Source organism: Pocillopora damicornis, chromosome 3, assembly GCF_964200805.1.
Source record: "Pocillopora damicornis chromosome 3, jaPocDami1.2, whole genome shotgun sequence".
NCBI classification, from domain to species: Eukaryota; Metazoa; Cnidaria; class Anthozoa; order Scleractinia; family Pocilloporidae; genus Pocillopora; species Pocillopora damicornis.
The window spans coordinates 6376083-6401593 of record NC_142672.1 but is presented as its reverse complement, the minus strand read 5'-3'; the positions used below and the strand labels follow the sequence as shown (position 1 = coordinate 6401593).

Genomic DNA, 25511 nt, shown 5'->3' with positions numbered 1-25511 from the left:
CCAAATCGGCTATGCACGAATAGGTTGACATAGGACGAATACTTCGAGCCAATCAAAAAGTAAAACAATTAAATGCAAGCAATTCCGCATTCAATCGACACCACTCTGCTAAAATATTCCCGAATATATTATCGAGTCCCAAAGAGAACATAGCAGACAGAGGAGGACATGCCAAATCTAGCTTTTACATGACCTTAATTTTGCTAGATTATTATTAAAGCACTAGAAATCGGAAGAACGTCCGCAAACGTTATCCTTTCTCTCGAGGTGGCCACTACGAACGGTCTTAAACTTTGATCTAACTTTCATCTTTCTCCGCTACAGAACAAACGTTTGCAGCCCGTAAAAACTCTCTTGACCGTTGAGCCTGCTTGTGAATCATGGAAGGTTGTTTTTCCGCAGCTACCGTACGTCTCTTTCCACAGAAGAAGTATACTAGCTATACCTTCTATGGTGGACTCACAAGCCTTATGAGCTAAATGGACAACATATGGTGCTCTGTTTGGAACCTTTTCTTCATGGAAGTTAACTGAAGGGAAAAACCTTAACGGGGTTGAGTTAGTTAAAGTCAGAAATGCACTTTAACGAATAACATCATGGTTGTGCCTAAAACAATCACATGATACAATCGTCCAGTAATCATTCGAACCGAAAGGAAACAATACCCAACCTTTCATTACATTTCTTACCCAGATACACAGCTAGCCCTTCTCTCCCCATCCTCCCCCCCCCCCCCCCAACAACAATCTTGAATCCACTATGTATGTTACTATGATCGCAAGACAAAATGACAGCAGCTCTTTCTTTGGAGAGCGCAAAATGAGAGGCTGCGAGTAATAAAGGGAATCTTTCATCTTTCATTGCCACTTCGATAATGTTTCAAAACATAAACGTTACCCCTCCCTCCCCTAAATGCAAACTTTGCTGTTTGGACGTTTCGTTTTGATATACCCACTCTTTCTATATCCTTACTACATTTTGTTTTGAAGGCCTTCGTTACCTTTGTCCAGCGGTCAATCTGGGGGGAATGGGGGAAGGAATCTGGAAACGAGATTAGATTCCGTGAGTGAAGGTATGTTATATTTCCCATCTTTCTCAATGCCTAGATGGCCACAATTTTCAGTCAGGGAAAGCGCTTTTACGAGAACATCGAAGTGGAAGAGCAACAAGGCGATACCACAAACACACATTTTGCTTTCCCAAGACAATGTTTAGTTTTAGGAGATCCTCGCGTCGGCAAGACAAGTCTTGTAAAATCGCTCACTGGAAGGCCATTCGATCCAGCCGAACAAAGAACGCAAGGAATTGATCAGAGCCTCGTGGACCACAAGTGGAAAAACTGTGACATGAAGGATCTCGTCTTTGGAGACCTGTGGAGATATCTTAAAACAGGGGACGTACAAGTTGCTTTGATCGGAACTGGAAGGCAGAACAATAAGGTTCTTGTTAAAGATAGAGAGTTCATAATGACAACAAGTCTTCTGCGGCTTTATTTGTATTTCGGTGGAATTGTATTAACATTTTTATTCATCATTGGGACAGTATATAGATATCCTGTAGCATACCTCTTATTTTACTACATTTACCATGGTTACCTTATGTTTCCAATTTGTGTGAATCTTTTTGAGAGTCACGACATCAGATTGACACTCGCTACTGTGGCTTTCATCTTGAACCGCCGAGGGCTATTGATTGGGTTATATTCAGCTATAATGATATGTCCCTTTTACAACAGTTACTTAGAGTTTGCAAGTACTCGCCAATTTCTCATGTTGAGTACAGTTGCAGGTATTGCATTCGTTGTCTTGTTCCTTTTCATCGGACCGCAACGACTACCCTTCGGTACAGGTCGACTGATCAAGAATCAAACCTTAATGAAGTTTCTCTGTTTTTGTCGGTTACCTTTATCAATCTTGATCGGATTAATTTCTGGCTTTATAGTTGCAATGTCCTTGTGGAGACTACAAGGACTCTGCTACCGAGAGCATGCATCTATAGAACTTTCAGTAACATCAATGAGTCATGTAATTAAAGATGCGAGAACTTTCGCAAAGCTCACGGCCTGCGTTGAAAGCACCGATATAATTGTTATTAGTTTTCTTGCACTTTTCGTGGTTGACTTCCCACTTAACATTTATGACACAAAATACGTCAGTACTGTTATTATACCAGCTATTAAAAAGGACAGATCACTGGGACCAGTACCTCAAATAGCACTGTTGATCGTTTGGACCTATTATCACATAAAAGTAGCATATCAAGCTCATACTACACCACGTATAGCAATTTATTTTTTTTTCATAACATTTCCGGCATACGTGGGCTTAACCTTCTACCAGGAATTGTTTTGCAGTAATTCAGACGGCAGTGAAACACAATTTGTGAACCCCTTTAACAGTTTCATGACACTTGCGCTTATTGGAAACGGTGAAATCAACACAAAAATGATACAAACTGCGCTGAACAAGAAATATCCCTTTCTGAAAATGAAGATCCTGGATTTTGCAGGTGACGAAGAATATTATGCTTATCATCACATGTTTCTAAAGAACCAGGCTGTTTATGTCGTTGTATTCAACATGTCTGATTTTGCACTAGAGGAATTTCAGAATTTAAAGGCCGAGAGGCTTCTCGTTTGGTTTGAGTCTGTCTGTGGTCATGTACAACCAAAAACACCAATCTTCCTTGTTGGAACACATTGTGAACACATAGACAAGAACCACATGCAAAACTTAAATAGCAAGTTAAAACAAATTCTTTGGACATCCTACTGTGATGAGCTGGTTGTTAACGAAGATGAAGATCTGATCTTCTTTCCAGTTGAGAACTCAAAGGGGGAGAATGATGTTGGAGTTCAAATGCTTCGAATCAAAATCATGGCTGCTGCTGAGGAATGCAAGCCAACTACAGATGACAAAATTCCTTTGTCATGGATAAGAATACAAGATGCGATCATCCAGTTAAGGCAAAGGAAGGTTGCCAGATACTGTGTCACACTGAGAGAGTTTCCATGGGCATTTGGTAACATAATTCACACCAACTGGTCTGAAGAAACCTTGAAGTACTTCCATGAACAAGGCCTGATAATATACATTGCCAAAGATAAAGACCTGTCCGACTGGGTTCTACTCAAACCAGAAATTCTGGTGGATATCATTACCAAGCTTGTCACGTCATCCCCTCAAATGACCCAGACGAGAGGATTGAGGAGTGACTGGAGACTTCTCCAGGAAAAGGGACTGCTAACAAAACCACTCCTGATCAGCATCATTTCCAACGTAAAGGAAAATGAAGAAGCCATGAGTGCATTTCTTGAAAAGTACGATTTGATCTGCCCATTAACCAACACCAAAGTCAAAATTGTTACCTTACGAGACAAAGAGAGGCTCCAGCCAACTCACTTTGTTCCATCCTTGTTACCGAAGTCTCAAGATAGATGCAACCCAGCATGGTATGATGACAAGAGAGATAAAAAGTTCTTGGTGTTTTTCGAGAGGTTCCTACCAGAACCCTTGTTCCATCGCCTGTTGTCTCGTGCCCACAAGAAAAGTAAGGTGGAGTTTGCCAATGGCGCAACTGTTGTGTTCAGAGATGTTGGAAAGTTCTGGATGAGTTCTCGGCAGCCCTACAGGCTTAAGCTGATGAAGAAAGAGGGTGTTATTGAAGTTACATTCAGTACCAGGTAGTTGTACACCCTTTCCTCAAAAACTTAGGGGACTTAGACTTTTCATAATGTTTGGTGGCTAACAGAAATTATACTGTGAGTTGTTTACGAGAATGTACATAGTTTTCCTCGGGGATCGTGTGTGTGTTTCTGAGTTTCTCTAACCAGAATCTTCTTTATACTAAATGACTTGCAGCCTTGAAAATAGTCATTACGCAAGTGACTTGGCTTAAAGTGAAAATCCTTATGGCCAGGTTGGTAATGTGCCAGCTTGCAACAAAGTTTTTTTTCTAAACCCTTTCTCCACTAACGTAAAACAACATATTCCATTACTTTCCAGCAATAGTCGTGGAAAGAAGCCTTCTGATGTCTTGTGCGAAGTGTACTCCATGGTAGAGGGGATTTGCAAGAGGAGTTTCCCCTTTGTAAAGTTTCACTGTGGACCTGCGTGCCCCTCTACCGAATGCCCTGGTTACCTAGACAACTACATGCACACACCAGATCGTCATTACCGACGACATGTGTTCAATATCATGCCTGGCCGTCAAGTAGATAAGACTGCCTTTTTGTACTGTGTCAACAAAAGTTTTGAAGATGAGCTGAAGGACTGGATAATACCATAGCTGAATGAGTTACCTTAACTTGAAAAGGTAAATATAGCTAAACTCTCTACCACTAAGTTTACTAAACCATGCTACCAACCAGGAAACCCAGACAACAGACATGTGATCCACTTTCCTTTCTACTGAGTCAATTTAGATATCACTGATATTAACTCAAACACAAAATAACAAATATGTCTAGATCTAAATCTTAAGAATGAAATTTACATCTTATCTCTCATATGCACCTTCTACATTAAGATTACAACACAACTAGGGATTTTGGATTCTTAAGTGTTCAATTTTTCCAAAAAGTTTATCCTGACTGAGAAAAACTCCTTAACCGTAGGTTACCACTGGAAACCAGGAAATGGTACTGCTTTAAAACAAAGATTGTCAGAGTTTATATGACTTTGCCCAAACAATTTGTGTCTACTCATGCAGCAAATATTACATATTAACTCAATCAGTTTTGTTTTTGTTAGTTTCCAGGCAGAATGGAGATTCCCTGAAGCAGACAAAATTGGTTGGCTTTTGTGAAGAGCCAGAACTGTATGCTGAACTGGTATTTCCAGTTAAGGAGATAATACACTATTAATGTTACAAGTCATTATAATATGAGATTTACACATCTCTTGACATAAATTTGTGTTTATTAAGTTTGTAACATGCAGTCAGGTATAAACTAAGTTCAAATTCTTTCAAAATTTCAACAGAAAGAACTATGGTGAGGAGACATATTCACAGTATCAAAATCTTAAACTGAACTTATAGTGGAGTGATGATAAACAAGTAAAATAAAAATGAATCATATCATAGTAATAATTTCACCTGTTACACATGTACACTCATTTTCTTGCACTTTAAGTTACTAATATAAAGTCTTATAATCCCAAAGAAAAGACTTGAAGTTTTGGCCAGCCACTGCTGTTGTAAGCTACTGTTCCTCTTTATCTATTTCAATCTATAATTTTGAGGAAGGCTGTAATTTCCAAATTTTGTAGGATGTGTTTGATGGTATTCTCTAAAAAAAAAATCAGTGATATTTAGAGTTACTATGATATAATTATCTTTGATTTAAATTTCTGTGTCTCATGTTAATAATTTTTCCAGGCATGGGGTGTATTTATCTAAGTATAGATGGTGATACATTGGTTTTGTATTTTTTTAAAAACTTTACAGGCTGTAAAGATGTTATGGTTACAAGTTAGAGAAACTTACACTTTTGGTTATAGTTACACTTACTGCTGATTCCTAAAATATCTAGAAATTAGTACAGTACCTTAGAAATGGCCTTCCTGGAAACCTGGAGACCAAAATGAAAAGAGTTATTGATTCAGTTGATTGCTGAAATTTACGAAAGTAAGGTTACGTATAATCAACCTGGTTCTCACAGAAAGAGTCATGCTTAGGCACAAACTTAGCTGATAGATTAGACCTTACAGATTTCTTTATACTTACACTGATACAATATTAGCCTGCAGAGCAGGCGTAATTTTGGCAAGCAAGTGCTGGGTATTTTCTTAACAAAAATTATGGCTGCCATCCTTTATTCAAATGGTAGTGGAAGGCTGGGGAAAGAAAAAAATTTGACCGAGGGGATAGTCTCACCCTTCCCCTGTCCCCTACTCCCACCATCCACTCTAATTCCAAATCAAACATGGTTGGCTGGATAAACAATCATGAGCTTATCATGTTAGTTCAACCTTATAAGATGTCTGCTGTGCATGCTACAGTGTATACTACAGTGTAGAATCATATTATCAAATAATATGACAGTTGTCTATGATAATGTACACTATGATCTTTCTGATGTTTCTAAGATTCATCAGGAAGTGTTTCTCTTGAGGCAGATGATTGAATTATATGTTTTTGTATTTAATAAATCACCCTTAGTTTGTGAACATTTCAAAAGCATTTTGTGCTTTAGCTACCACTGATGACCCCCTAAATGAAATGCACTCTGTTGTGACATTGGACATTACTAAATTAAGTTATTCCACCCTATTAAGTTAGCAGACAGAGTATACAGCAATGAATCTTCTTAACCCTTTCACTCCCAAGATCTAATCAGTAATTCTCCTTACTATCTGCTATACAATTCGTATGATGTTAGTTCAGAGAATTTGGTATTGGATCAACTAATAATCCCATGATTGATATTCTTCTCTATTCTCATCACCTACCTGCTTGATATTGTATTGATATTGTAAGGAGAAATTCTGTCTTGGTCACTTGTGGGAGTGAAAAGGTTAATGGGGATGGGAATCTTATATAACTGCGGTGGTTTAATCTCTGACTAGTGGTTTAAATCTTATTTCACTGTCTCAAACCCATTACATTATATCGGGTACTATCTAGACAAAAACCAAAGAAATAACAATCAATAAAATAAAAAATGAAACCACAATGTAACCAAACAAATGAAGCAAAAGAATAAGCAGGATGGGTCTTTGGCAGCACTTAGACCCACCCACTTTGAGCTTAACTCTTACATAACAAATTTATCTTGTTAGAAGCATCGATGAGTTAGTATACTAAGAAGTAATTTGGTATTATTCAAATACTCACATAAAATTTTATGGTCTTTCAAAGGAAGGCCATCTTCAAAGCACTGCTTCTTTACCCTTTTAATGAAATGGATAGACTAGCAAGGCATACCTTTCAAATGAGATCCACACAATGCAATGGGAAATTTCAAAGATTTTCAAGTTAACCCTGTAACCTCTGAGAGTGTCTACCATCTAACTTCTCGCTATAAAATCACCCCTGAATAAAGCATTAACCCTTTAACTCCCAGAAGTGATTAACATATTACTTCTCTCTATAATATCCTCACCTCATCCAACAAACAGGTCAAAGAAAAAACTCAAACTTATCAGTTCAAAGTTGTTATCTTAATCTAACACCAAATTCTTGATATTAATTTACAAAGAAATGTCTAGCAGCTAAAGGGGAGACTCAAAAATTAACTCTCAGGAGCTAAAGGTTAATATCAACTGAAGATAAAAAGGAAACAATCACCAACTTAAGAAGCTCTTGATTGTTAAACAAATTCTCCTTTTCAGCACCATAGGAAATGTATAGAGAACAGTTTGGAGAATATACATACTGATGTTAGGGTGTAAGGGTTAAGTGAACAGTTGAAGAAAAATATGGAAACACTGAAACTAGGAAATTAACATGGGTGTAATTGGTGTAACATAGGTGTAAAAATCTTTTGGGGCTTGTTAGTTGGTGAGTTAATTAATATACAATGTACAGATGGTCAAGGATGACTGAATTCTTACTGAGCTTTAAATATGAGATACATAATGTACAGATGGTAAAAGATGACTTAATTTTTATTGAGCCTTAAATATGGGATATATGCCACTCTTCCTTTTTCTTCCTTTTCTGGAACGGTATGCGGTATGCATCTCTTTTCAACCTTGCGTGTGCCATTTCATATGGTCCTCATAATGCAGTGATTTTTTTATACTGTTTTTCACTAAAAATGTTCGAGGGGCGACACAGGCCACACCATTTTTGGCCTAACACTTACGAAAGACCACTATTTAAGCTCTATTTCACAAAGACAATCCATATTTCCGTGCTTCCGTTCGGTTTCCAATCAAAGACGACTTCAAAGTGCGGTAGGAAAAAAAAAGTGGTACACAGGCTGCAGCCGAATGCGACACTATTCTTGCTGCATGTCTGTGTCTTCTTGAACTTTGTTTCTTTGTTTATGGTGAGCATCAGTCGCCTCGGTCCCATGATTGAATTAGGAACCATACATATAAAAACATTTGAAATATTTGCGTAACCCACAGTATATCTTACCAGCTTAATCTAAGACTCACTCAAATAAAGTTGCAAAAATGGAAGAGTAAACAGTTTCTTTATCACTTATATTCACTCTAATCTCTTGACCTCCGGGTCACTGTAATAAATATCTACAAGAATTACACTCACCATTACTTCCGTGAATGTATCCTATTGTCCAGAGATTGAGACAATCATATAGCTAGGTCTGATAAGCAAGATGTACGAGGACACCAGCCTGAACTGACATGGCCAACACTGTTCTAATTAGGACCCAGTTTATTCCCACACAAGGCGCGCGTATTGGTCAAGAGAGCATGTGATTCGTTAACGTACAACCCTTTAATCCAATAGACTTAGTTGTGATTTTACGCAAAAAATTACGATGCATTTGGTACCTTTTTATGAATTAATATGTGAAACTAAATCAGACATGACTCTAACTGCGAAAAACCGAGATGAAAGTGTATTTCATACTGAGCAATTATGACGGATTTAATTTTGTTTCGTCACACATGATGTCATGCCCTAATTGTGACGTCGAGCTTCAAACGATCGATTTTAGTAGACGATATAGGAAACTAAATAATGGCTTTTACTCTTCAAAAGTTTAGAGATCTTTTAGGCTATCCTTATGCTGTGATTGGGTTTGTGTAGCAGTAAGTGTGACAGCTTTCTTTACTCTAAGCAGTCACCATTTAAACTATCCAAGGAAAAAGCGCCGCATGAGTAGCTTTCCGGACCTCACAAACAACATAACTATTATGGCAAAGTATCTTACACCAGACTTATTCTCCAAGTTGAAAGACAGGGGCACAACTAAAAATTATGATATAGAGCAACTGATCGAGTCGGGTCTAGGTTCAGTTGGCCCCAGCTCACTCGCTGGAAACCCAGCGGGGCTGCTAGCGGGAGATGAAGAATGTTACGATGTTTTTAATGAGCTCATGGACCCTGTCATTAGAGAGCTACATGAGGTGGATCAGAATTTCAGGTCAGAAATTAACTTGGATTGGGAGCAAATCAGAGATGGAAAGCTGTATGGATCAAACGTACTATGCTGCAGATTGAGTGGTAGAAGAAACATAGAAGGATACCGAATGGTTCCCGCCAGCCGAGCAACAGAACTATTAGATGTGAGTCACCCGATAGTGACAACATTGGAGTCTATTTGGGGTAAGTAAGAGGTTCAGGGAAGTTGTAGTTTTGTTTGCTCCGCTATTGATCCAGAAACCTCACCCTGCCCTCTCCACCAAGAAGTGGCAAAATGAACAACTTATCACGACCCACGTTTTCCCGCGCTTTGGACAGATTGTTTGTATAAAGATTATTCCATGGAAGGTGCGCACGAACGATTTTTGTTCACGAGTTGCGATGGGTCAAAAAAAAGACCGAGTGAGCGCCGCGAACGAGTGAGTTTTCTAAAGCATCGCAAATGGTGAATAAAAAACGTTTAAGCACTTTCCATGGTGTTTCATTTTCATATATAGTTTATATATATAGTCATATATAGTTTCCTCTTACTGACCATCACATTTCAAAGACTAGAAGCCATTAAGTGCAAGAGCAATTTTTTATAATAAACACCGCTAAATCTGCAACGTGGCTCGATATTCAGTCTCTGTTGTTTATGTTGTTATTTGTTTACACGCAAATTTGCCCATTGAGAGACTATACTTTTAAAAGAGAGACAACGATAATTTATATTTTTGAAATTCAATTTTTCAATTTATGAATGGCATCGCGAATTTACAAATGTTTACATTTATGAAATATGAAAACTTGTAAAGAAAATGGGACAACTTCGGTTTTAAAATGACTGAAAATGTCCTACGTCTCTATCTGTCTATACTCTGGTGTTCTAACAGTTTCTTGCTCATCTATGAAGTCATCTTTTGTTCCTTCATGGAGAGCAAATCTTGGCACTTCTTCGTCCATTTTGTTTTTACAGAAAGCCGCGCGCTTGTTGCCCTTCACCGTAAAGTACTATCGTTCGTGTCTTTGATAGGACGAACGATATATTTTCACAGTTGTTCGCTCTTCTGATTGATTGGTTGTGTATTTCGTAAAAAATTTAAGCGGCCCTTTTTTTGTCGTGAGTAAATCTCAGTGTGCATGAAATAAATTCACTTTGTGTTCTCATTGCCTCCTTGTAATATTTTCATTTGTTTTGATTGGCTGAGGTGATTACTTTAAGTCGAGTTTTAACTGCTCGGGGAAAAAAGCGGCCGGAGGGTTTTAGTCAGTCACTTTCCATCAGTTGTTTCATTAGTTTTTCTTCGCTAAATTTGATGGAAGAAAGATAGTTGTTTGCAATCTGTGTTCATCTCGTCCATCTGTAACTATCTTCGTTACTTTTTGTTTTTCTATTTTTTTATTTTCCTGACTCATCATAATCACGACGTTTGGTTTCGCTCACTCGAGCTCTGAAGGAAATTTCGCAAGTCAGTATTTCTCAGAAATCTCATATGAGATGTACTACTTTGTCTTCACAGAAAATATCGGGGACTCTTTTCTCTCGGTGTCATGGAAAAACAGTAATTCTGCAATGGAAGAGTATGGATCAAGCTTTGTTTCACTGCCGCCCCAGCTGTCACGTGATTGGCCTCATGGAAGGTTCGTGTGGTTAGCTGAGAACAGACAATGTCAGATATTCATAAATTTCGAGGATCATTTGAAGGTTGTCATAACTCAAACTGACGGTGATATACAAAGGGCATTCAGGCGATACAGCGAAATACTCTCAAGTATAGAGGAAGGTTTAAAACGAAATGAAAAGAAGTTCATGTGGAGCTCAAAATATGGATATTTGACAAGCTCGCCACATAACATCGGCACAGGACTTGAGGTGGAAGTAGAAGTTCGGCTGTCAAAACTCTGCAAGGTTGGTAAGCTTAATTTCTACAAACTCATCATCGTCACAAGGTGGGAGAGTAGTGGCATTTGGTGGGAAGAGTTAGACGACATAAGCTGTGGAATACCCTGTGCCTCATTGCTTCACCGAATTTCCCGTATCTTAGTCGGTCGAATTAAACAGACTCATTCAAGTATAAAGTTCCGTTATGCTATTTTTGTAAGAGTTGGCCATTTTGTGTTAGCAAGTAACACTGTTGATATTAGTGCTTTACCTCTAAATTTTTCAAGGATCCAAGATTTGAGCGCATTATACATGTACTCCCAGTGAAGCTAGACGAGGCAGGTGAGCTGGAGATTTTCAAAGGAAAATGAACCACTCAACGTGAGCGCTGATCAGGAAGCTCAGAGTGATTAAAGCACTGGTCAGTAAAGTGCGACTTAGGGAGGTATTACCGGCAATCTGGACTACCATTTATGGAGCGGTTGGGGAAAACTCCGTGGAGGGGCAAACCCCGCTTCGCTCAGTCACAGCGTGTAACAGCAAAACCAAAAGAACAATTTAAATTGAAAGGTTGAATAATTTTTATTTCCGATTCTGTATCAGAGCTGAACTGAGTAATGTTACAGTGGAATAGGTTGCATTTGGTACTTAGGCGATCTCAATTGTTGCTTATCAGTAAAGCCGGAGGTGATATATTTTTTTTGCTCTTCGTAATAGTGGTGGTTAGTTGAGATGAAAGACAAAAAGGATTCTATGCGTTCCGCGTTCTCCACTTTTAAAATTGATAGATTAAAATGCGCTGCGCCAAAAGCAGTGACATCTGAATTCTTGAAAGTTCCTGCTTCTTCCAACCCTCTTCTCTATTGTGTTCTGTTACTTGCTCGGGCTTCATGTCTGGTAGACTTTCACCAACCCGGGGTATAACCGCACAGCGCTCAGTTCTTTCCACTCGATAGTGTCCGCAGTACAATTAGAGCTAAGTAAGGGTACATATGAATGTTGTGCCGCGTAGCACTGGGAACACAAATGGTGAAACAGAGAATTAACTCTGAAGTGTAAATTAAAGTGCTATTTAAACCCATGAATAACCCACCGGGCGTTAGCCCTAATAAAGGGAAACAGGGAACCACACGAGGCAAAGAAAAAATCTTTTGACCTCGGTGGGAATCGAACCCACGACCTCCGGATTTGATCTACCGTTACTCTGCCGACTGAGCTACGAGGTCGCACAGAGAAAGTCGGGGACGATTAAGGATGGTGAATCGCGGCGAAGAGAAAGTAAGGGTACATATGAATGTTGTGCCGCGTAGCACTGGGAACACAAATGGTGAAACAGAGAATTAACTCTGAAGTGTAAATTAAAGTGCTATTTAAACCCATGAATAACCCACCGGGCGTTAGCCCTAATAAAGGGAAACAGGGAACCACACGAGGCAAAGAAAAAATCTTTTGACCTCGGTGGGAATCGTTCAGTCGGCAGAGTAACGGTAGATCAAATCCGGAGGTCGTGGGTTCGATTCCCACCGAGGTCAAAAGATTTTTTCTTTGCCTCGTGTGGTTCCCTGTTTCCCTTTATTAGGGCTAACGCCCGGTGGGTTATTCATGGGTTTAAATAGCACTTTAATTTACACTTCAGAGTTAATTCTCTGTTTCACCATTTGTGTTCCCAGTGCTACGCGGCACAACATTCATATGTACCCTTACTTTCTCTTCGCCGCGATTCACCATCCTTAATCGTCCCCGACTTTCTCTGTGCGACCTCGTAGCTCAGTCGGCAGAGTAACGGTAGATCAAATCCGGAGGTCGTGGGTTCGATTCCCACCGAGGTCAAAAGATTTTTTCTTTGCCTCGTGTGGTTCCCTGTTTCCCTTTATTAGGGCTAACGCCCGGTGGGTTATTCATGGGTTTAAATAGCACTTTAATTTACACTTCAGAGTTAATTCTCTGTTTCACAATTAGAGCTAACTCTTGTTACCCATTTTCAGTAGATCCACAAGCTCAAGACGTGTTCTGCATACGAAATAAATACAAAATGCAGCTGACGGAGGTAATTATTTATAGAATCATAAGATGAATCAATCAGTTGTGTGAAAAGTGTATTCAGGAGAGATATTGAGATATGTCAGTACCAATTTTTAAATTTTCTAGGTCGCTTTTGGCGATGGATCTCACATTTTCGCTTTTTAGACCAAGATAACGCTTTTATTAATAGAATAAGAAAGATTGCAAGTTTTTATGCTCGGTAAAGAAATAGAGAAATTTGTTTTCTGTCTTGTCACGAGCGTGGGACAAAGAAAAAATTCTGAATCCCCATGAGATATCGAACCTCAGACCTACAGATTCCGCGCTCCGATGCTCTACCACTGAGCCACAGAGACTCTATGGTAAGCAAGGCCCATTGCGAAGCTTTAGTTTCAAGATTTAATTGTACAACTTCATTTTTGGTAGTTGTTTATTTCCTCTACGGGCGGAGAATTTGAAGCAATCATGGCACCCTATCTACTTAATGAATGTCTTACGTCTTCGCTATTTATCTCGATGATACATTGATATTGTGAGAAGTGATATCATAATCACATAGAAGAGTTCAAGTGTTAGGCAAACGACGTCATCAAAACCAATTTGAAGGTAGTATAGTATATAAAACACCGGTGTTCAATAATTGAAATGATGATTATTTCTAATTGTTTTAAATATAATTTTGCAGGTTGATATTCTTCAACAAGTTATCAACAGTGTGACTTTACTAGTTGAAATTGACAAGAGAATTGATCGGGGAGAGAGCATCCGGGATTTATTGCCGTAGAGTGTTATTTCCACTGAGAGAGGGTAGATCGACAGTTCATCATACCACTGAGATCTCGTGGGCATAGATGAAGTCTTCGGAAATGGTCATTTGAGGGGCTAGAACTTGTAAACTCAGCCTAATAAGTGTAATAATGGTAAAACTCATCCACAAACCTAAAGAGGGGAAGCTGAAGAATTCAGGGAGCTTCCCAGTTGCCTTAAAGCAACGCATTTTTCTGTGGTTGTGACGAGAGGTTGAACTCACCTGGACTATGAAGCAGGAGATTTCGGCTCCAGTTTTAAAATTATTCTAAGAATTACGTTTTAGTACACGATTCATGTCAGCCAGAATCGCAGTATGGTGGAGATTTGTTAAATCTATATATTTTGCCACATTAGCAACATTTAACCAAAAGTGCTTTTATTTGGTGTTGCTTTCACTGTGACTCCCGGGGATCAATAACCCTCATCAAGTTACCTAATAATTTTCAAGTGTGAGTAGTAAATACATGAATACACAACACAACCCGTTAAAATGCAAACCCCCCCTCTCCTCCCTCACCCCTAGAAATTTACCTCCTATAGATTCCTTGAGAGAAAAATTATTCATTCTGGTAGACAGGATCTTTAAGAGAGGTAACGAAGGCCACGACAGCATCCTCCACACGTTTGTACAGATTATTCTACAACTAAACCTGTTTCCTGCAGATTATATCATTATTATCATTATTTTGCTTTTGTGGTTGTTAGTGAGGAGCCTGTGTTGGTTTCTCTAGCTCCAAAATGTAATCTCCGATTTTAACTCATGTATTTTGTTTTCATCTGTTCACGTGGTCAAAACAATATCTGGTATTATTGTCTAGCAGACGAAGCTAGGTTATCGTCGAAAATAGTAACAGCCATAAAAAAAAATAATACTGAGTACACACTGACTGGTATATATAATCCGCTTCAGTGAAATTTTTGTGCGTTGGTCTACCAATATACTGGTAATCTGAAGCAAGACGAAAAAAGAGATTATCGAGACGTCCTTATCATACTAGACAAACAAATGTTACTCCCAAATTTTAACTCTTCGCTGTACTGATTTACGTCTAATAAGAAAGTGTACCAAGGATACTCTTTTCTTTCTTAAACTTACTTAAGTCAACGCACTACGTCGGTCACACATCCGAGTATCACATTGGATGTAACAGAGCTGACCATTTCGCAAAGAGAGTCCACCGTTCGTCAAGAGATGTGAGTAGAATAACCTAAATAAGAACTTGCAAAATCGGAAAATTTCCGTAGATAATCCTGTACATTGTGAACAAAAGTTCTAGCAGACTAAACTCGATTCTTTAAGCCTTTGGACTAGCACGAAAACAAATCAGTAATATTACCTAAACAAAGGCAAATGGGAAGTGGGCTACTGAACGTAAAAATCGTAAGAACTAAAAATATAACCACATTCTGATTAAGTCAACATTTCTATCTTCGTGTACAAGTGAGCCCTTGTAAATTTGATGGGATTAAGAAGTAGAGCGTAAGCATTTTTTGCTGAGTCACAAATAAACGAAATTTGAAGGGTCACGTTTAAATCGAGGGCCACCCAAACCTCTACTGACATTATCAATTAAAGAATGGAAAGGGATCCTTACAGTTCCAGAAAAAAAAGGATAGAAAAGCAATAACCTGCAAACTCAGACAGACACCTGAAATTAATTTCCACTAACATCCTGTGGGAGAAAATGTGGAATGCGTACATGTAGCCGGCTATCACTTACCCATTGTATATTCTCTAAAATCATAAACGGGCATTATCACAAGCCCCCGTTCAGACGTCAACACTTGAGAGGGAAATTTCTAATTTTAAACAGTCTTTTTCACCTAAAAGTATGCTGGTGTTGTGTTTGGAGCTTGTTTCGTTCATTTGACAATTTCCACTTCTTTCTTTTGAGTAGAATACTAGTGACAACATCATATTTGCTAGGACAAAAAATATACTTTTATTTTACAATCGTCGGTTATGAGAACGACGAATTTTGCGTCAAGAAGCAGTGAAAACGGCCACCTGTTTTTGTTAAACGTAACTACAAGTTATATTTCGGCCAACGAAAGGTAAATTATGAAGGCTTAAGATTAAAATCCTCGTGTGATCACATATTATTTTCTTGACCCACCTTTCTTTAAAAACAAAATTTGTCACAGTTTTGATTGATGACGAACCGATCTTCTCAGCACAGTTGAGCTGCAGTTAAAGAAATTGTAAAAAAGAAGCCCAACTTTTTTCAGGCTTCTTTACTGCAATTTCTTTGATTGCAATTTACTCGTGAGAATCGCTTCATTATTTGTTATAATCGACACTAAGGTTACAATACGGTTTATTTCATTTATTTGCAAAACATTATTGTAGGAAATTAAGTTGAATATCTCAATACATCATTTTGTACATATCACACTAGTGCGCTGATTGGCTAGTTGAGATGTGAATGGCAAGTACTATTCACCTCCGAGCAGCCGAAGAGACAAAACCGCGCGTCAAGCGTTTAATCTCCGACTATTTTTCGGTACATTGAGAGAAATAAGGTAATTTTTGGGTATCTGTGTGGTATATACAAAACAATTATTCATCCAAGTGTCCGCGAAAGTGGTGGATATTTACCCCACTTTGGAAAATAACTCTTTCATATAAGGCTTTAGACATAGACCGTTTCCAATTGCTTTCTTGGTCGATTCCAAGCGACGTCAGTAATTTTTTCCATTTTTCATACAAACAATGAAACACCTCTGAAACTCAATTCAGCATGGTGGAGCTTACTAAGTCCGTAGGATTTTATAGTTAACCGTTTCAAACCAGATTCATGAAAATATGGGTCCAAGAATGCGGCGATCGCCTCATTCTTGACAAAGGTGCCAAGTCTTAGGCCGATTTAGTTCTCACGAGATTTCAACAAATTCTCGTGAAAAACGAAAGATTTTAGTAAATTCAACACTATTAATTAAGAATCGGCCGGAAAAAGGCAGAATCACCCTTATTTCGCCATCTATAAACAGTTCAGAGAGGGTCTCATCAGTATCCCAAAGCATCTCCTCAAAGCTGAGCTCCTGGCATTACATTGCCGCAATAAACTAACACCATCAAGATAAGAGAAGGCAGTAACTGTTAGGGCCGTCCTGATTATACCGGCTTGCTTTTAAGCAACTTTTTGCGGTTTTAACAACTTCGAGCAACCTTTGCCTTTCAAAGCAATTTTTGAGCAAAGTGTAGGTTTAGAGCATATATCAAGCTCGAAAAATTCAACGATTTTTTAAAAAATTAACGCATTAACTGTCACTAGACAACGTTTCGCAGACCTTTTGCGATGTTAGTCTAATATTATAACAGTAATCGGCTGAAATAACGCTCGGCAGGACGTCAAATGAACCATTATCCTTAAATGTCACCCATATTGCGAGCAACTACTTAAAGCTAATTTTCAAGTTATTTTTCTTGACGGATGTTAGCAATTATTAACTTAAATTATCAAAATATCAAGAATTTCGGCAGCAGCTTTTGAAATTTTTTTGAGCAGCAATTTTTTAGCAACATTTTGGCATTCCAGTGAGCCACTTTCCAACATCTTGTAAGCATAATCAGGACACGTGTGTTAACTACAACTCTGTTCTTAAGTTAATGAAAAGATTTCTGTTTGCGGGTTAAAGCAAGCGTTAGAAGAAAACATCTTGTAGCAGCCCAGGCCTTTAAGCTATAGGAGTTTGACCTTCAAAAGTGAAACTTGCCCTCAGTGTTTCTGGTCCTTATGGTCAGCGGGGGACATGATTAAAATCATTGGTGACGTTTCAATCTAAAATAAGCTTCGTCAACTGAATGGATATTTGCTCGACGAATTTTAATTGAGATTGTTATCGCAACCGCGGCTAGAACGTTCTACAAGGTTTCGACGATGTTTCAATCGTTTAACTTCATAACGAACTGGGCGCCTTGAAAGTTCTTCGTAGGTTTGTCTTTAATAAGAAAAGTGTCTTGAACACAAATCGTTCAAAACAGCTCCAGCCAAAATCTCTTCTTCAAATATCGAAACTAATGTATTCATTTTCTGAACAAATTTAACTCGCCAAGGTCACGATGCAATTTAAAACTTTAAAAACTTGTAAGATGTAATTTTTTATTATTCAGTATAAGAAGGACGTATAACGAAAGTAACGAAGGTTAAGATTATAGGAAGCTGTGTTTGAAACAGCCGAGAGCTACAATCATAGAATTGAATGCTTGATGAATAAAAAAAATTCAAGTCGTCTACTTTAATTTGTTCAGAGATATTTTTAGAAGTGAGAGATATTAGAATACAGCTTGATTGCCATAAAACAAAAACTCGTGCATCTTTGACGACTGAATGTCTAAGTGGTTCTCTCAGTTGTTATTTCTTAGTTTTCGTTGAAGGCCTTTCATCTTGGTCAACTGAAATAAATTTTTTACGACAATGAGAGTCAACTGTTCGATTTAAAAACAAAGTTAGTCTTGTTATATTTTCTCGGATAAAAAGCAATTTTCCCCAAAAATTTAGCCGTAATGTTATTTGCATGTTTTCACGTCTCGCAGCTCATTTAATAGGAGAGCTGGTTAACGAAACTGCCGCAAAACAAGTCTGGATAACCTCTTGGATCGACACAGTTAATTGAAGCCAAACCGGAAAAACTGAAAGGACAAGTATTCGCCGCCACTAACAAAGATTATCGCTAAATTAGTTCTAGTTTTTTTCAAGCAAAAACCAAGTAAACATTGAAAAATGTTACGTGTAGTTAGCAGTATTCATTAGTTTCTATATCACCTGGCGTTCGCAAAAGATAAACACATAAGGTGCGAGTAAAAATGGTACTTTTAATCAAGAAATTTCTCGTTGTGAGGAAATAATCTTCAAAACGGTAATTTTACCATGACAAGGTCATCCATGAGGGCTAAAATCATTGAAAACCAAGTCATTACTGGTGCAAATGTGTTTACATATCATTAAGTACGCGACTAGATACGGGCAAGATAGCCGCATACTCAAAACACGTTTGACAAGTGAAGTACGGTTGACTGGTTCTGTTCTAAAAAAAGATCACTTTTGCTAGCTGTTATTAATTTTATGTGCATCCTAACCGCATAGTTAATATTTATAAGAATCTTTTGATTCGAGATAAGACCGCAAGAAAAGATTTTGCGGTGTAAGTGGGACGTCTCAGACTTTTTCACGACGGCTGGAGTTATTTTCACCTTGTGGTTTTCGAAAACAGAGTTCACCTTCGTAGCTACTACAAGAGAAATAAGGTGGGTTTTGAACTTGAGAGATTTACACGAGATTTGAAATGACAATCCAATCAGATCGGCCGGATTTTCGAAGCAGTCGCAGATGTTTTAAGATCAAAGTTTCACTGATTTTGGTTACACCACAGATCAACTGAATTTACCATGGTGGAGAGTATTTTTGGAGGAAAAACTTCGTACCCACTAAACTGCCATGAAAGAAATGTTTTTCAGCCGCGACTAACAGAAAGACGGCTTTCCGTACAATCGACGCATTTGAACACAATCTCCGAAACTGGCGACGAGTGCCCGCCGTCCAACTACGCAACTAACGTTGAAGAAAACACAGCAAACGACGCCCCAATCTTTTACCGTCGACCTCGGACAATGTCCTTACCAGCGATCTACAGGGACGGCTCATATTTAAGAATTAAGCGCTGCTCAAATGCATTGAGCCCTTGTAAGCGCAGATATTCGGAGCCAGGTGGAATCGCGACTCAGCATATTATTCATCGCTTATCGCTACTTTCGAGTGACAGCAGTGAAAGTGAAAATGGCTTTTGCAAAAGAACCTCGGTTAAAAGCACGGAGGCAAGGTATTCGGTTCGCGAGAGCTGTCTTGCGGATGTAGTAACGCCTCGACGTCATTCTGATCCGATGTGTTACACGAGAGAAAACGTGGATCGATCAGGGGTTTCTAGAGAACGGCGAGGTAAATCGACAGGTAAGGAGTCAATTACATGCCTCAAAACGAAAAACTTATCAGACTGTGTCAAATCCAAAACGAGAATTGATAATGAACAGACTGGCCAACCTGTGAGACGGCGAAAGTCTTCGCTCGTCCCTGTGCCTTTTCACTCGACGCAGCACAAGATAAAAGAAGCTCAATCTAAGGTATCAAATAGCCGCCCTTTATCATTCCCTCCCAGCGAAAAAATCTACAATAGACGAAGTAGTCTACCATGTTTGAACAGACAGAGTGAAGCTGCAAAGGGAAGCGCCACAACTGCTGTTAACGCTAATGAATATCTTGTAAACGAAGAACTCCAAGAGCTGGATTCCGACGAATCGAAGGAAGACAAATACACCGCAAATGCAGACATTTTGGTTCAGTGGATGAAGTTTTTCGGCTGATCGTTTGAAATGCTTTACACACAGTGCCGTGAAACAAAACAATCATTAATACTGACAGATGACAATAAATGGTTTTTAGTTTTTCTTTTTTTAAACCATTCATTCAAATGAGAATCCACTGAAGACGATGAATTGTTTGTTTTGTAATAAATAATTAGAACCAAGAAAAGTATTTCCGACCTGATCATTGTCTTGTGTCTTGTTTGCCTAAGAAATTTGAATGTTATCTGACTGGCTTTTTGGAAGCAAGGAATCGGAAGTTGTTTTAATTGTGCTTTGGTGCGAATGACCGAGGACTGAATAAAAACAAGGGGAAGGAGACGAAGAAACGGGTTCTTAAATTATTACTAATCACTGATGCAAATTTAAGCGAGTAATTTTACGACACCCGCCAGAAATTTTTCTTTGTTTAACAATAGCTGGAACAGCTCAGAAGAATTGCTTCCTTAACGCTTTCTTATCGCATTAAAGACCACAAACAGCCTCAAAACGTTTAACAAACACACTGACTCGTCAACCTCCAAACTCCATCATTTTCAATCTCAATACCCAACTCTGGTCAAGTTCCAAGGGAGTTTTTACATCATGAATTAGCTACAAAACGAATGGAGAGAGTCGAAAGTATTTACTTATAGACTACGTCTCACTCGAGTATTCAGAAGCGCAAAACTACGAAGACACCTTCAGCTATTGTTATAAATAATGCACATTTGACCGAGAGAAGTTTCAGTCAGAATATTTATAACACCTTACGAGAATACCTTGAAGAGAAACAGCTGCCAGAATTAAAAAAAAAAAAGAGGAATGAAGCAAATTTACATTATAGAAGAAAATAAGGTTATCACTGACATAAAGGGCATATTTAGATATTATTTTCATCTTCTATGTCGGATACGGTGTTACGAGCTTCTTTTAAGATGCTTTTAAAACAGTATTCCACAGTTGAAATTAAATAAGATTTTTATCAGTCGCTGTTGCCACTGATGTTTTTGCATACATAAAGACGGCTTTCAATTATTAAGTTTTAGATTAACATCGATTTGAGGCAAATTAGCGATTCGCTGTCAAAACAAAATTATGTTTATAATTACTCTTTGGCGCGCAGTGCTAAAAAGCTGTAAAAGGTTCCTTTCCCTGTTGGAAATCGCAGGATCAAAACAAATTATTGAAAGCCTCAGCAGGCTTTATTCATTGGTCACCTTGTCATGAGTAAAAATAAAAGTTGCCTTTGTAACAGGAAAGAGACATTTGCACCTTCCGATAGATTCTTTTATTTGTGTTTTTTCTTATTTCTCGGTTCAAAGCAGTTTCGCCCTCATTGTGAAGATCTCTTCTTAGTGGACAAAAGTTAATTTTATGGTTTTGTTTCCAGTTAATCATTCGCAACACTAATGGAGGAGTTAAATGTCAAATTTCACAGCACGGCAAGAGTAGAAAAAAAATTTTAATCACACTTTCCACAATACTAGCAAGTTATTTTGGCATGAGTTATCGACAGTCATTTTTGCAAATGAATGAAGCCATATCAGACCCCTACAACAAACAATAAAAAAATCATCGATAGAAACAGATCAATATTTATCTTTTCATTGTTTTGAATTAAAATTGAGACACCACAGATTTTCGTTTTTTTTCCTTTTTTTTCTTTTACCACAAAGCCACTTTCGAATGTTTTGCGATTACCTTAGTTGTCCTGGTTTCATTTTTTGTTTTTTTTAAATGAGAAAAAAATCATTCCTTTATATTCTAACAATAAAATTTAATTTTAATTTTCCCTGGGGTCTGTGTTTACTTGGCACCATTTGCGCTAGTAACCGAACAACATATTTGCTGAGTTTGTTTGCGGCTTTTTGTACTGATTAAAAATTTGGGAAAATGTACTTAAGAAAAACATATAAACATTGAAAAAATGTATTGATGCGACAAAATGACTTTGATAACAAAGATATCAAGGATAATTTGCAATTTTGCGTGATTCTATCCTCTCCACGCAGTACACCTGTAACATAGCGGTAGCCATATGATAATGGTTTCAACTGAGCTCTGAAATAATTCATAATACTACATGCATACTTTGACAGATTTTGCAAACTATTTCTAAACCATAGAATTCTTGGCAATTTCGAGTCAAAGACGACAAACGACATGAAAAAACAAACAAACAGACTAACGAATACCATGAGCTTTAAAAAAAAAAAAAAATTAAAAAGCAAGGGAGCGTCTTTTCAGGTGGCTGTTATAAAATGGTGGCCTGTCGTAACATCAGCGATTATTTAAGACATGGTGCAGGTCAATCAAGACAGTCATTGACTCGGGCCTTTCTCACACTTGTTCATGGTTCTAATGCTGCACACCATACAAGAAAAGTTGTGCAACTGAGTGCCGCTATCACTCGATTTATTCGCCAAGTAATACACACACCGGCTTTTCAGGCTGTTTCGAAAAAAGGTTATCCCGTGCAAAAAGACACTCAATTTCTCTTACAAATAATTGATACAACACAAACAAATAGGCACAGCATTAAAAATATATTAACCGAAGTTGTACATTCAATTAAAAAAGAAGACGTAAACACACTGTATTCTTTAAATAACCAATATCAACACTACGCCGCATGCCTGACTAAGTCTCTTTATCTTCTTTATCCTCATGGACAAAAATTGAACTGTTCACCAGCGATAGCAAAGACCAAACCAACCCTGCTAAATCACCTGCGCAAAAACATTCTCAAGATTTGACCCTCAAGCCGCAAAACGCTACCACACGTACGCGCAGTAAGCGTGCGAGCCGCTTACATGCGAGCTCGCAACTCGCAAACAAAAGATGACCTTGGTTGAATTATGGTCAGTTATGTCTTCAACAAAAATTAAAGTTTGTCAAGTGCCCTTTGCTTGACTACGATCAACATATATCTTTTCATAAAAATTTTAATTCTTGGCAAATTTATCACGGGTTGCACAACAAGACTGAGGATCGTTTGTACGTCAGTTCCTATGCAACTCCAATCCGCGCCAGCCGCCAGCCAGTGTACCCCCAGCGAAAGATAAGTGTTGCTATAGAAACGCGAAACCTAAGCCAGTGACATACTCGAACTCTTTGTTATCAACAGGAAATTTATATCGGACCCCTTTCGAAACAAATTTGAAAAGCTTTAGAGGTTGGATTGAAATTAGCTTCGAAAGTTAAAAGTAGTCAGTTTTTGTAGGCTAGCTAATAGTTGGGTTACAAGGATGAAGACTCTTTTGCTTACAAAATTGTGCAAATTCAGGTGTGATTTAGGAGCTCTACTGGCTGATCCGGCTGAATGAACGGCTGGTTAAGATGACAGTTCCGCTAAGCCACACCACAATAACTTTCATTCAGATGCAAATGCCAACTCAGCAGGAGAGCGCACGTGAAGTCTAACTTTCAAAGTGTTGACCTTCCAGGAGTATCAGTCTCAAAGATCTTAACGGTTAATCACATAAGCAAGCACCTGCTCCTGCATCACATTAATAAGCCCAGTCCTGCCTGAGCTGAATTGCTATTTGCTAGCGCTTTGGTGTATCAATTTCCGCCGTCTGTCACTGTTTTGTCTGTTTTGTTTTTATGCTATTATGATTAGTGAAGAGAATAATCTCTTAACTTATTCACGTAATAAGGTACCCATTGTATCTTCATCCAGTCTGTTAATAATAATAATAATAATAATAAAAGATTTATACCGCGCCAGTATCCTACTGTTCAAAGGCGCCTACAAGAAAAAAAAAAAAAAAAAAAAACTTGAAAATTAACACTTAAGACAGCTAATATTAATTATAAATAATAATAATAATAATAATAATAAAAGATTTATACCACGCCAGTATCCTACTGTTCAACGGCGCCTACAAAAAAACTTAAACATTAACACTTAAGACAGCTAATATTAATTATAAAAGGCTTTTCTAAAGAGTAAAGTTTTTAATCTACGTTTAAAAACAGACACAGACTGAGCATTTCTAATTTCACTTGGCAAAGCATTCCATAATGATGGTGCTGCTACAGAGAAAGATCTTGCGCCATATGTTTTCAAGTTATAGGATGGAGAAACCAGAAGGTGCTTGAATGATGAGCGTAGTTGACGCGATGGGGTGTAAGATGTAAGCAGATCACAAATGTACGACGGTGCCAGGTTGTTAAGTGCCTTGTAGGTTATAAGTAAAATCTTAAAAATAATACGTTGGTTAACGGGAAGCCAATGAAGATTGAAAAGAACAGGCGTAATGTGATCATGCTTTTGTGTAAGTGTGACGAGGCGCGCCGCAGCATTCTGGACGTGTTGTAGCCTTTTTATAGCGTAGGCTGGTAGGCCATACAAAAGGGAATTACAGTAATCCAGCTTCGAAGATACAAACATATGAACCAGCAATTCAGTAGTGGTCGCTGAAAGATATTTCCTGATATAGCTAATATTTCGCAAATGATAAAATGAAGATTTACAAATGTCAGTAATATGATCCTTAAAGCAAAAATGGCTGTCGAACATAGTGCCGATATTCCTCGCCTTTTGCACGGAAGGGATAGTCTCACCAGCAACTGAAATTTCGTGAAGGAGTGGTCTTGGAAGATGTTTAGCGGAAATTACCAATAATTCAGTTTTGTCTTTATTTAATTTAAGACGATTAACCATCATCCAATGACTGATTTCATCCACACAGCTCTCGATGCTAGAAACCGCTAGATCCCTATCACCCAGTACGGTTGGTTGGAAAGACAAGTAAAGCTGTGAGTCGTCAGCATAAAAATGATAGCTCAGGTTAAATTTCTTTACGATATCTGAAAGCGGTGAAGTATAAAGCAAATACAAGATGGGTCCCAAGACAGATCCTTGTGGCACTCCACATTTAAGGTCATGTTTCGTCGAAGTACCACCATCAACGGAGACATTGTTGCATAATGTCTGGTGAATCCCACTGATTGATTCATTGCAAATTTTTTCACTTTTCTTCTCCCCATAAACTTTGCTATACCTGACCATTTCGTCTCCGAACAAGAGACGAGTCTGCAGGACTCTAAAGGACTTAAAGGAATGGACTCGACATCGATTCATTTTCCGGCTTCTTCTTTTGCTATCGCAATTGCACAAAGAAAACAACAACAACAAAAACAACTTCAGCAACATAAAAAGAACGACAACTTTTTTCTTATCAATTCTGATACTTTGTTTGATGAGTTGCCATATTCGTCCAGGTCCACTGCATTAAGTGTTTTTACAACTAGCAATCGTAAATGAGCAAAGTTTGTTCCCGTTTTTGTCTTTTTCGGAACGTTCACTAGCTGATATTTATCATCCTACTCAAGTTATGGGGTTCAACCAGTACCTTCATAACCGGAAGTAAAACATCACAAAAGGCCGCAATGCACGCTAGTTCG

At 38.2% G+C, this 25511-nt stretch overlaps 3 protein-coding genes and 1 long non-coding RNA gene across 5 annotated transcripts; 3 read left to right on the top strand and 1 right to left on the bottom strand.

Annotated features, from left to right (window-relative positions):
* The first annotated feature begins 992 nt into the window (after positions 1–992).
* LOC113672833 (uncharacterized) lies at positions 993–6180 on the top strand. The gene is made up of 3 exons (XM_027189179.2): positions 993–3682; positions 4005–4314; positions 4752–6180. Exons 1-2 carry the CDS (start codon positions 1107–1109, stop codon positions 4285–4287), a joined length of 2859 nt encoding a protein of 952 aa, XP_027044980.2. The 5' UTR covers positions 993–1106; the 3' UTR covers positions 4288–4314; positions 4752–6180.
* On the bottom strand, positions 4902–8335 carry LOC149048003 (uncharacterized). 2 transcript variants are annotated; one of them, XR_016184924.1, is made up of 4 exons: positions 8221–8335; positions 6838–6893; positions 5549–5572; positions 4902–5290 (listed from the first exon to the last, which is right to left on the bottom strand). It is a non-coding gene; the product is annotated as an uncharacterized LOC149048003 (long non-coding RNA). The 2 variants fall into 2 exon arrangements; XR_016184925.1 differs by lacking the exons at positions 6838–6893; positions 8221–8335 and adding an exon at positions 6453–6591.
* Positions 8336–8503: 168 nt separating this feature from the next.
* LOC113672832 (creatine kinase S-type, mitochondrial) lies at positions 8504–14138 on the top strand. The gene is made up of 6 exons (XM_089198913.1): positions 8504–8534; positions 8728–9246; positions 10566–10954; positions 11215–11269; positions 12913–12974; positions 13635–14138. The coding sequence occupies exons 1-6, from the start codon at positions 8504–8506 to the stop codon at positions 13731–13733; spliced, it is 1155 nt and encodes a 384-aa protein (XP_089055039.1). The 3' UTR covers positions 13734–14138.
* A 4580-nt stretch (positions 14139–18718) lies between these two features.
* LOC113672828 (uncharacterized) lies at positions 18719–20299 on the top strand. The gene is made up of 2 exons (XM_027189175.2): positions 18719–19007; positions 19133–20299. Exon 2 carries the CDS (start codon positions 19149–19151, stop codon positions 20115–20117), a length of 969 nt encoding a protein of 322 aa, XP_027044976.2. The 5' UTR covers positions 18719–19007; positions 19133–19148; the 3' UTR covers positions 20118–20299.
* Positions 20300–25511: the final 5212 nt, after the last annotated feature.